The sequence below is a fragment of the Apteryx rowi genome, unplaced genomic scaffold (genome assembly GCF_003343035.1).
Source record: "Apteryx rowi isolate R43461 unplaced genomic scaffold, aptRow1 scaffold_151, whole genome shotgun sequence".
NCBI classification, from domain to species: domain Eukaryota; kingdom Metazoa; phylum Chordata; class Aves; order Apterygiformes; family Apterygidae; genus Apteryx; species Apteryx rowi.
The window spans coordinates 1,432,907-1,445,128 of NW_020447764.1; the positions used below are offsets into that span (position 1 = coordinate 1,432,907).

The 12,222-nt window shown below is 36.4% G+C and overlaps 1 protein-coding gene across 8 annotated transcripts in view; it reads left to right on the forward strand.

Moving 5' to 3' along the window:
* Positions 1-12,222, forward strand: part of ORC5 (origin recognition complex subunit 5) — a 77,761-nt gene that overhangs the window by 52,455 nt on the left and 13,084 nt on the right. Inside the window, exons 14-15 of one of the 8 annotated variants that reach the window (XM_026059003.1) lie at positions 8,853-8,931; positions 10,023-10,488. The exons of 6 other annotated variants lie outside the window; for them this stretch is intronic. In XM_026059003.1, coding sequence (XP_025914788.1) covers positions 8,853-8,930 — 78 coding nt within the window. In that variant the 3' untranslated portion in view covers position 8,931; positions 10,023-10,488. Of the gene's footprint in view, positions 1-1,337; positions 4,698-8,852; positions 8,932-10,022; positions 10,489-12,222 lie in introns of those variants that run through there. One more of the 8 variants, XM_026059006.1, reaches the window with a different exon arrangement.

Genomic DNA, 12,222 nt, shown 5'->3' on the forward strand with positions numbered 1-12,222 from the left:
GATTTGCTTAGGTAGTGAGAGAATGCCTTTCATTTGAATGTTAAATAGTAATACTTTTTTTAAATAGGAAGAGAGGAATTTGGAAACAAGGGGCATAAATGTTTGTCTATGTATTCTTCATCTTCTGGAGGATTGTTCTGTTTATTTGTTTTGCAGCTATTTTAGGACAAACTATCACTGTTTTGAAGTATTGGAACTAGTCCTGAATTCCAGACACATGCTCACACAGACACACACAAGACATGTGCTTAATATAGGGGCACTATGCAGTTGAAGTTGCTCATAAAATACAGGCATCTTGTATCAGATTGCACACTGGTCTTAAATAGACACAGCTGGAAAATGACATTTTCCAGCTTCTAAATAGATATGCAGTTATTTGTCTTAATTATTTGGTAGTGCTTTGTAAATCTTTTTTTTCTATTATATCTTTAGGAGACTGGTTTTACTGTGTAATCAGAGTTGAATACATTATATAAAATGATAGACAGTCATCAACCTGATCAACTTTATAAATGACTGGTAGGCCAGCACACTCTGATCACTGTAGGAACATACAGTAGAGGTTGTTTAATGAAAGAAGATGTGATATTAAGCAATAATACTTAGAAAAAAAATACACAAACTGTATAAGGCAAGGAAACATTTCAGTATCCTTCTGGAAAGCCACTTAAATTGTTCTACTGAAATATGCTTTCTTTTTCTGAAGTGATATAATTCCGCATTGAAGTTAAGATGACAGACCACTTCAGATGAAAGTAAAGCTATGATAAATCTTAATATCTGGACTAAACCTTTATTGAGTGGCTGACTTTATGTTTAGATTAGTGATAATTTCATTTATGTCTCTGGAATCTTTGGATATGTCAGGAATTTGGATGACCCAATGTAAATTGCCCTTGTTTTTCTTCCACATGTAGGTCTAACCTTTTGACTAAATAAGAATTTGTCAGTTACTTTCATTTGAGATATTTTTTTCTTTGTCTCAGCTCCTTCTAAGTCAGATCTAAATACTGAGTTGCAGCTGTGATAGCCTGGATGTCCTTAAGCATACCGTCTACTGTTATCTTTATTGCTACATTTCTCATGCTTGGAATGGGAAGTATCTTTATTGTGACTAATGTTCATACAATTACAGCAGTAAAAGGTACATTTTTAGCCATACCTGCCTTTTTTCACAATTCACTACATTACTGGAATCCCCTGTTATAGAGAACCCATGGTACGAATTTTGGAAGTTGGGTACGTCTATTTAGTATTTCCTGGAGGAAGAATGAGAAAGTGAATAGTGAATAACATCACATTACACCTGTAGTCCTGCCATTATGTCTCAACAGGAAAATCATGACACCTGGTCTCACTGAAGAAAATGAATCTCTCCTGCTTCACAGCACTGTTTCCCTGCTGTCAAAACGAAGTAGAGATGTGCCAGTGTCTTCTGTGAAATTTTCCAGTAAAGCTTTTAGCAGTTATGGGGAATGTGGAAATTACCAGCGTTGCGTGCGTCTCTCGCAGCAGAGGATGTAGTGCAGCTGTGGAGCCCGAAGGGTTAAACTCAGCTGCGCTTTCCCGGCTTGCTGGGACCCTGGCGGTGGCTTGCGTTCAGTTCAGCTGCTCCCCGGCTCCAGTGCAGAGGGGGAAGGAGGGGAGGAATCGGGTTGTGGTGTGGAGGGCCGCCACTGCCATTGGGCAGTGCCCAGTGCTTCACCCCGTCTGAGAAAAGGGGAATGTTAACCAGGCAGGTCTTGGATAAGACCATATGTATATAGGGTTTTGTTGCTTTTTAATCCATTTCTGTCTGCTTGCGCTTTGCTTTCTAGTTAAATTAATCGTGCCATTTTCAATAGGCTGTATTCTGTCACTGGAAATTGTAACCCAAGCTATGGTTAGGGGTGAGCCAGTCAAAAAGTGGGGAGAAACACAGATTCTGCACAGGCAGAAGTGCAAGACCAGGCCTGTCCCTTGGAAGAAAAATACCTGGTTAGAGATTAAACGCTAAGCCCCAAACCTGGATAATGATTATAACCTGTCCTCTGAAAAATCTTGCAGTGAAGTATTATTTCATTAGTCACCTAAATGGAAATTACATTTCTGAATGAGTAACTACCAGTTTGTGAAGCAGACGATCCTGCGTACGGTTAACAGCTATTGATCGCATTTCATCTCCTTGGTTCCTTCAGCAGCCTGCTGCTTTTATAGACCACAGAAGAAGTTTGCTTGGAGGAGGCTGCTTGGGAATCTCAAACCTGTTTCAGTTTTCTAGATAATTTTTTTTAAAATACAGATTTTGTTCGTTTCTTAAGAATTTTGAAACAAAGGAAAAGGACTTTACAAATGTGTCAGTGGTTAATTACAGAGCCACTACTCATTCCTCCACTCCCAAATGCTGTGTTGTTTGGAGCATTCAAGTACTGCATAAGCTGTTGAGGAGAAACTCTAATCAGACCTTTTTTCAGTCCTTAATACGTTTGAGTGTTTATCGTTAGCATGCACCTTATATTCACAATATCTTCTTTTCAGAGGGTTGGTTAATTCCTTGAGTATCGGTTCTCGCCTCATTTATGTCATTTATGTCTGTCAGTTTTTTCACCCTTTCTACATCCTTTGTGTGTTTTAGCTTATCCAATTCTGGCCAAAATTGGCAGAAGGGTAGAGGTTTCAAAGGTATGGAGATTGGTGCCCGCATTCTTACCCTCTGTTGAGGCATCGGCACAGGCACAGGTTATATTTGTTTGGCTGGTGCTGGCCAGTTAGCAGAGCGCAGAGCCACCCCCCAGGATGCAGCAGCATCTCCCCACGTAGCTGGGGGAGCAGGAGGGGCAGGACACGTTATGGCCTTTAAAGGGATGTAATGAGAAACTGGAAGGCGCTGCAAGAGACAGAGGAAACAGCGGAGGTTGTCGAAAACATGGAAAGAAGGGCGTTGGAGACTACTGCATTTGGAATGGTTTATGGATATAAGTCTTTTCTTCGCGCAACAACTTCTTATTTAATTCTGTTCAAGTGTTAATTATTGCAATTTCCACTTGCTGACATTTTTAATACACTGAAATTCTGTAGCCCAGAAACTGTAACACTGTATAAAGAATGCAAAATTCAAAGTAGGCTTTGGGGAGAGCTACTGACCAGAGAGGCTACCAATTCAGATACCATCTCAGTAGCTGTTGTGTATTGCCGCATATCGGTTATAACAGGATAATGCCTTTATAAATTTGTCTTTAGTCAAATAATAAGGCTTGCAGAACATATTACTGCAGAAAAATGTTGTGTTATAGTTAGGTAACACTCTTTTTACTCCTAGCAGCAGTGGTTCATTTATTGTGAAGTAGCAGTTTTATCTTTTTCAGGAAAGATGTGCAGAGGTGGTTTCTCTCTTTGAGGATACAGTACTTATTTCAAATTAATTATAACCATTCATCAGGCTTGAAATAAAGCTTTTAACTAGCCCAATACTAAACCTTCCCGTAAGACTTTTTTTGTATACTCCTACTTAATAATAAATTTTAAAAAAAAGTTGCCACTGCCTTAGTGAATTGCTCTTGAACTGGGGGGAAAAAAAAGTGTCCATACAAAAACTACTGTCAAATGCAAAAATAAATTATTGTATAATAATTATTTATATCTCTTCTACGATTATAATATTCTTGGGATTTGTTAAACTGTTGTATGCAAAACATACATATCTGATGTTTTTGCTTTTATACAATAATATATCTTAAAATGGAAAGCAGCTAGTTGCCATATTTATTAAGTGAATACCAGGTATTGGTTGTTGAGGGTTTTTGGAAAAGAGAAAAAGGATTCATCTGCAGCTATGAATAACTGTGGTTTTTTTTTTAAACAAGGAATTGTAAGTTTCACCAGTTCAACTATTGGAATTATACTTTCATTTTCTCTGAGAAATTCGTAGGAAGGTATTATATGTATTTAGCAATACTTGTGTGTGTGTATTTATAAAGCACAGGACATTAAAATATATACTTAAGAAAGGGTTCTTCTTTTTGTTTGTTTGTTTGTTTGTTTTTTAAATCAAAGTATGATACATTTGCATGGTTTGGAGAGTTCCATTTCCATGAAGGCAGGACCCTGAACTAAGAATTTAACACAGCTGGTATTATAGGTGTGGATGAGTGTGTGTGGACATAAATTGTAGTAAGTCATCGTAAAAGAAGTCTGCCAAAAAGCCAAAATTAGCTGTATTCTTTTTTGCTAAAATCGGGTGAGAGCACTTTTTATTTCTACTCTTAAGTTGTTTTGGATTTTAAATGAACCAAAAAAGTAAGGAAAGTCTGTGGCAAATGAGATCTTTTTAAACAGTACATCTAACTCATCTCTTTAAAGTAGCCTTTAAAAACATGAATTTTATATATCCCAAACACATCCTCTTGGCTATCCTCTAACTGAACACAGGATTAAATTTATTCTTGAACATTTTTTATTAGACAAGCAGATCCATTGCAAATGGAAGTAAAAACATTGAAACGGGAGATAAAGTAAGAATAATTTGTCCAACTGATACATACGTGTGATTAGTTTTTTTCACATAGGCTACAGGATAATACTGATGATATTGTGGTAAAATAGAATTTTGTAGAATTCTTGCATGCTTAGCGAGGGATGTGGTTTTCATGGGAGAGTCACATAAATATGTTTGTTGACATCTGTAGGTACCTTCATGCTATTTTATCTCTCTTTGAGAAAACTGAGTTTTGTATAATACATATTCACTACTCCTAAAACCTCCCCCACAGCTTCCAAAATTTCAAAGCTGAGCACAGGGATTTAGCCATACAACTTCTATTGACATTAATTGGATTTGTATGGCTAAATCCCATGCAGTTCTTCTGAAAATATTATGGTCCCTTGTATATAAAATATAACAATATGTTCACAAACATGACATTGCAAAGAATGTTTGGACAGAACAGTAAAATCAAGTTTAATTTGTATTTGGAGATAAATAACTTTTGGTTTACTTGTAAATGTAAGGGTTTCTGTTTAAGTATACTGAGTGAATACTAAGCATGTGCTATTCTTGCCTAAGGGCTTGATTTTTTTTTTTTTTTTTTAATGCGCAAACCATTTACATAGGAGTCTTCTGTACTTAACTCAGGAGGGGGAAGAGCATTTCTGATTCATTAATCCCTTTTTCTTTTTGTAAGTAACTGGGTCCTTCACATCATGCGCTCAAGAGGTATAAAATATACAAAGAAGTGGGAGGGGAAGAGCAAAATGGTGCCCGGCTTGCTATAATGTATAAATTCAAAATTGACTTCTTTTTGCAAGAGAAAAAAAAAACGCAAGGGGGGAAAGGGCAGCACTAAATTTACTGCATGTGCTTGCATGATATGCAGGTTTGGGATAATTGTTTTCTCTCTTGTTCAATAAAGTGAGTTGTTACCATGGTAGCATTCATATTGCACAATTTCTCTGTTATGAAATAAACTGAGAACAGTTTTTAGAGACAGAGGAGTCTTCTTTGTATGAACGTTTATTCTGTTAATTTCTTTTCTCTTAATACAAGATTGTGTCTTAGAAGTGCAGTTCCTGAGGTTGGTGTCTTGAAATTTTTCTTGAAGTGAAGAAGTCTCAGTATGCTTCCCAAATAAAATCAGTTAAGTTGTGATGACATGTAGTGCTTCTGCAGGACCAAATATGCAAGGACAGAGGTAGTTTGGGAGGTTTAGTTTTGATCAATGGTTAAGTTGAAGATCTGCAGTGATACTTTCCAGATAAAATGTTACTTCTGGTAGTAGAATTGAATATAGCCTTCGGAGAGCGCAGGCTGCCAGGCACCTCAGAGGGTGCCTCAAAGAGTCTGGATGTCCTGATCCAATAGCCAGCTCTTGGCCGTAAATGGCCTTGCCTCTCTTTTGTCCCTGATGTATCTTCTGGGACTGAGATATCTTGAGAACTTCTTGTAAAAATCTGAATCTTCAGTGGCAGAGAGGGAAGGGCCTCCAGGTTAAGTGGTTTTAACCAGAGGATACCCTGTACAACATTTTTTCTCTGCTGCTTGAGCTTCTCTTAATAAGGAACAACAGACATCCATACCAATACTTCCTGAGCAGTTGGTTCTTTGATACTTTTTTTTTTTTTTTTTTTTTTNTATTGACTGCAATGGGGATTCTGGAATGGATAGGTTAAAATGTACCTGAAGAACAGCTCTGTTTCTGCTTACTAAGGAGTTTACATAATGGATAAATAACTCCCAAGACTATCTTCTGGAAAACTTATGTGAAAGGCCTCCAAGGAGATGGAGAAGTGTTCAGTATATAGCACACTCAATTGGAATGACAAGTAGCTTTTCATCAGGCCCTAACAGTATCTTTGCCAAATAATAACTGCTTCCTCTCTGTTTTTTCAGTTTCATTTTCTTCCTGAGTTTTCTCATTATTGCAGACGGTAGCTGTATTAGAATGGGGATGACTATCTCTCATCCATAAAATCAAAAGACTTCATTGATTGCTTGACTTTTTCCTTCCTTTTTGCACCTTTTTGCTGCTCTCTTTAAAAAGTTTTTCAGAGTTTGGTAATCAGCTTAGTAAACCTTTTGCAGAGGTAACCTTTTTATGGTGATTTAAGTTTAACATTCAGAAATTCAGATATATATTTACTGATTATTACAAAAAACTCTGAAAACTCTGTCACAATGATTATTCCAAAAATATCCAGTATATCACAACCGTCAACTGCAAAATCAAGTAGATTAACCATGAAAACCTGACACTTACATTTCTTGATTGTGTTGTGTTCCACAGAAATTAAAATATGACACTTTGTATTGGTTCTTCTATGCTTTTTAATCCATTCCTGGATTACCTGTGGTAATTGCCTTGTGCAACACGTTAATATTTTACTCTTGTTTTACTCTTGTTTTATTTCTTTATTGCTCCATAAAGCGCTTATGATGAGTTAGGAGCCACATTGACTATGCTTTTTAACTTCACACATTTTAATTTGATGTATATAGCAAGATGTTTTTAAGAACTGGGAGGGAGGGGAAGGTGTCTTTGTTTCTATCCATCCAAATATTGTCATCACTGAATGCTATATAAGCAGGCCAAATACTATTTAGCTGCATACTGTTCCTAAGTAATACAGTGCTAAGACATCAGTTTTGCAGGTATTTAAATGGAATACATTTTTATGCATTCACTGTTCCTAAGGACTAAATAATCAAAATAGATTACTTAGAATGTAATAAATTATGATATGAAGTTTCTTCCCCCCATTCAAACCTGAGCATATCCTTCCTGCATATTACTCTTCTACAGGTACAATGCAGTTAAATTCATTGACCCATTAGTCAGTTATTGACCAGTATAATAGCACGCTTGTTCACTAGGTCATCTGTTACCTTTTTTGATTGCTAACTTTCTTACCCAAAATATACACTTAGTGCTTGAAACAGCATTTTTTTTCCAGATTAGAAAAGCTAAGTGATATGTGGCATAACTAGCAGAATTTCACGGTTATGTTAGTGACAGAAACTGAATATGAAAACAGTGTTCTGTTCAAAGAGCAGGAGGGGTTGGTTTTTGGTTTTTTTCCCCCCAGATTAATTGCTGACAGAAGATGTTTCATGCTCTTTATCTGATAAAACCAAGTATAACTGAAGATGGAAAACAGGTGGTTATGACCACTTTTCAGAATCATCTGTTTCAGAGGTTTAAGGATATTTATAGATATCTTTTGCAATTGCATGGAACATATTTAACAGGTCATTGAATTTAAATTTTTAATATTTCGTGACTTAGCAATGCATGGGTGACTGAAAGCTTTACATTCTGTAGAATGACTTATACTGTACAAGTAGGTGCTATAAGTTTATACTCTCTGTTGTATATCTAAATACTTAAATTATGGTTACAGATTTTTTTTTAATAAAAATGAAATTTCTCACTGTAGGTTAGAACCATCAGTTTTGTGCTATGTTACAGTAAGGAAACATTCATGGCTTCATTATTCATCAAGCAGCTAGAGGGGTGGACTGGCTTCCTGAGTCACAATCCTCATCCTGTTCTTTCGCTTGCTCCCGGCAGGACTAAACTGTAAGAGATCTACTGATCCAGAGCAGAATATTCTTTGATGTACTAGTATTGCTATTTTGCTGGACGTTCTGGGAAGGGGGATTCCAGATCTGCCCCTTCCCAGCTGCTTAGAAGAGTGATGCTGTGGCATCCTCTCTTCTTTTGTGCTGCATGGTGACGCTCTAGTACCCTGCCAGACAGGAAGCTGGACTTGTGTTCCTCCTTGGGTTTTGTCTGTTCTGCTTAAGGGTACCTGTGAACAAAGATACCAGAGTATAAGCTTTCTGTGTCCAGATTTTGTAAGTGAAGATTTTGAACATAACTGTTACTCTGACGTGCTTTTGTGAAAAAGCTTTGTTTTTAGCTTTTTGTCAGTCCAGGATCTAACGCCAGATATGAAATTGAATTTTAAGTAGGGTCGTACTTATATGAAAGTATCTCTCTTAAATCAGGAGAGTTCTTTCACATCTTCCTTGTTTCAGGGCATAAAACCGAGTGTGATTCAATACTGCATATGCAGATCTTGCTGTGAGCTAGGCAGTACCATCATTTCTAATTTCTCAGTATTTGCATGCAACCTTGTAATAAACTTCGATTCCTTGATCAGGTGCATTAACTTCAGAGTTCAACAGTCTTTTTAGATCCATTTTTATGATATGAAAGCAACTTGGAATGTCGTATTTCAACAGGTCAGGTCCATGTGTGTGAACAATTTCATACCTGTACTTAGATCTCTCAAATGCAGATTACTAGAAGCTAGGAGTTATACCAGGGAAAGGATTTCTCTATACTTACACTCTTCTTATACTTTTTCCTAAGCATCCCTTGCTGATCTTTTCAAGAGGCAGCATACTGGGTCAGGAGGGATCTTTGTTTCGTACTGATGTACTTCAGTGATGTGAGTTGTTTCTATTTTTATTTCTGTTGCTATTTATTCTTATTACAGAACCATGAAAATGTGCACATTTTTATGTAGTCACAACAACTATAGGGTTGATTTCTGTCTTTTGCAGTGCTTCTCTTGAAAAGTGGGGTTGCAGCATGTTACTATGGACCATCTTTAAAGATGATGATTTTTTGCACATTATATTTGAGTGCATCTTGCATGCTATGGAAATTTTATTAGTGATGGACCATATACTAGAAAGAATCTGTCTTAAATTGCAGGAGATTTTAAGATGAAGAACACTCAAGGAAAAATATCTTTACTTTAAAACAGCCTATTTGATTTGATTTAACAGTCATTTTTCAGAGCCAACTCCCAATCAGACTACCATGTATGTTATCATTTGTCTAGTCTTGTGGATAGTATGTCTGTTTTTTATATTTCAGAAGTATTTAGGTCAAATCCTCCTGGGGCGGTTGTTTTAATTAAAAATTCTTAATATCTTGTTTCTTTATACAAGCTTTGGATCAATATTCTTTCAACACTTAATTATCATAATCATCCAAAAATAGACTGCAGTTAACACACATATTGAAAATATTTTTCCTTATTGGAGAAAACAAGGTAATTTGGTCTTGGAAGATACTCCCAAACATCCGATTCTGAGAAATATCCTTCAGTTTCGTTAATTCTGTTCATGGCATATACACAGTGCAGATTTTTGTCCTCAGGACAGGTTAAAAATCCTAATTGCTTTAATTATTTGTGAATGCAAAATTATATTTACAAACAAAAAAACTCATTTGTTTATATAGCAATAGGAGGGTAGTAACTTAGATCATTATTTACAGTTTTATATTTTACTGATATTTAGAGGCCTTGTGCAAATGTGAATATCAAGTCCTATAATTAAGGTTCAATATATATTAATATATACATTTAAGGTTACTTTTTTCTGGTTTGATTTTGTACTTCTCTTGTAATATCTAGGAATGCTGCCATTGTGGGACAGAAATGTTATACGGGTGAAGATTTTTGTAGATTTGGGGATTTAAGGTTATATGCATAGTCCATTGCATAATACCTGTTTTTTTCATATAAAGGTTCACTTCAAGAAAACAATCTTTGTGTCACCGTTCTTGGCTTCTGAAAAGCCACCTGGAGCTTGAGGCCTCCGATGCAGAAATGTGTCTTTTGAAAAAAGAATACTTCTTTTGGCTAGGTACTGCCTATGTCTTGAAAAATAGCCAGCTTTTGTCTGGTGTCTGCTTTATGAAACTACCTGACTTAAGGAATCAATATAACTGTAAACATCATTCCCCAAGTGTTTCTTTGACCATCTGTTATCATCTTTGGTTGCTCTGCTTTTAAACTATGTAATAGAAAGGGGAGCACTTGTGAATTATCTGCCTACAGTTCATATCTGCGCTCCTTGTACTTAGGAGTGCCTCTCCCAGGTAGTTATGAAATAACTAAGATGCAGGCACCACCAACAGATTTCAAGCACACGGGATCCTTGGTTTTGTATGTTTTGGAGAATCAAAACAAACTCCCCCATTATCAGTTCCAGGAGTCTTATAAATTTCTGACAAGATTTCTAAATATACCCTCAAGTACGGGAATAATTTGATCCTCTCACAAAATACCATGTTAAACAAATTTCTAGCATGCTTTTTAGGGTAGATCTTAAAGTACTTTAATTGATCTTCATAGTGAAGAAACTGACTCAGAAATAGTGATTTATCCTGGTATCACTCCGTAGAGATTTTATCCTTCGTTTAATTGACAAGCAGACTGAGGCAGAGTATTGTGAATTGCTTTTTAGATTCCTCCTTCTCCTTGTGCAAATTGAGCTAATGCTAAAATAAATGTGCTAAGAGGAAAAAGGGGCTTTTTCCCAGTGAATAAAAATCCTGAAGAGAAAGCAAATTCATTTATAACCGAAAGAGTCATTTAAGTATAGTTCTGAAATATACCAACTATTGAACTACTTTTTAGAAGTTCTGTTATTGTAATAATAATTGGGCAGGGCTAATCTATGTGAAAGCTTTTAAGATACCTGCTACCAACAAAAATTTTCCAGAAGATAGCTGGAAGAAACTGGATTTTCATTATCCGTCTTTTTTTCAAGATTGTAGACTATGAAGAGAATGCAATACTTGATGGTGAGAAAGCCATTGTAAAGACCCAAGAGAAGGGTGAAGGGGAAACACAAAATGATAGGATGTAGAAGGTGCAGATGATATGTTTAGCCTTTGGTGAATGCATTAAAATAGCCATACTAGGTTCAACCAAAAGTATTTTTATCCCATTGTTTTACTTCTTACAGTGACTAATATCAGACACATAGGGAAAAAGAAAAGAACAGGGCAAGTGTAGAATAAATTCTGTCTGGGATACGTTACAGCTTCTTGCTGTCTGTGGCTCAAGTGCTTGGCCCAGAGTTGATGTTCTTTGTTAACCTGTGATTGTATTTCCTTCCATGAATGCGTCAGTTGCTTTCTTAAATCTTCAAAAACCTTTAGCTCACCCAATTTTCAGTGGCAAAGAGTGTCACAGATCTACTACAAATCTGGTGAAAAAATGCCTCCTTCTGGTTTTTGTTTGTTTTTTTAACTTGTCCTTTTTAGTCTCATATAAAGTTTCCTGGCTCTTGTTTCACTGTTCCTATTAGCCTTTCCATTCACTCCATTTTCAGAAATTGTTTGAAAATGTTAGTTTGTGGAAGAGAAGATGTGGAGACTAGAGCTAATGAGAAAGTACAGGAAGGAATATTATAGAGAAGAGATGAAAGGATGCTACATAGAGAACTTGAGATTTGCAGGTAGTCACTGAACAAGAAGACCTAGAAGCCAGACTGCTAACTGAAGAGAGCTGATTCTAAGAAGAGTATGAATATTAGGGCAAGGTGAGGAAGTGTCTACTTGGGGGAAGAAAATATATTTGCTTCACTTGAGATTGAAGAGAAGAGCTAGCAAGGAAGCCAGCCGCAGAAAGAAGTACTGAAAATAGGCAGCCTCTAATATGCAGAAAGGTGTTCTGTGGCCTGAAGGACATTAAAGGGTAGGATGATTTGCAACAGGGAGGGAGGGGGAAAAGGGAAAAAGCAAAAGATTCAAGTCTATGAAATGGGCAACACTTTTTTTTTTTCTTGAAATGTTATGTAGTAAATGGAACACCAAAAGTAAGAGGGAGTAGAAGGAGACAAAGGTGGTAAACGCTGATTATATGGTGGGAAAGTACCATACAAGAATGACCTTTATGATCCAAACAGTAGAAATAGAAAGGGTTTAGTAGTGTAAA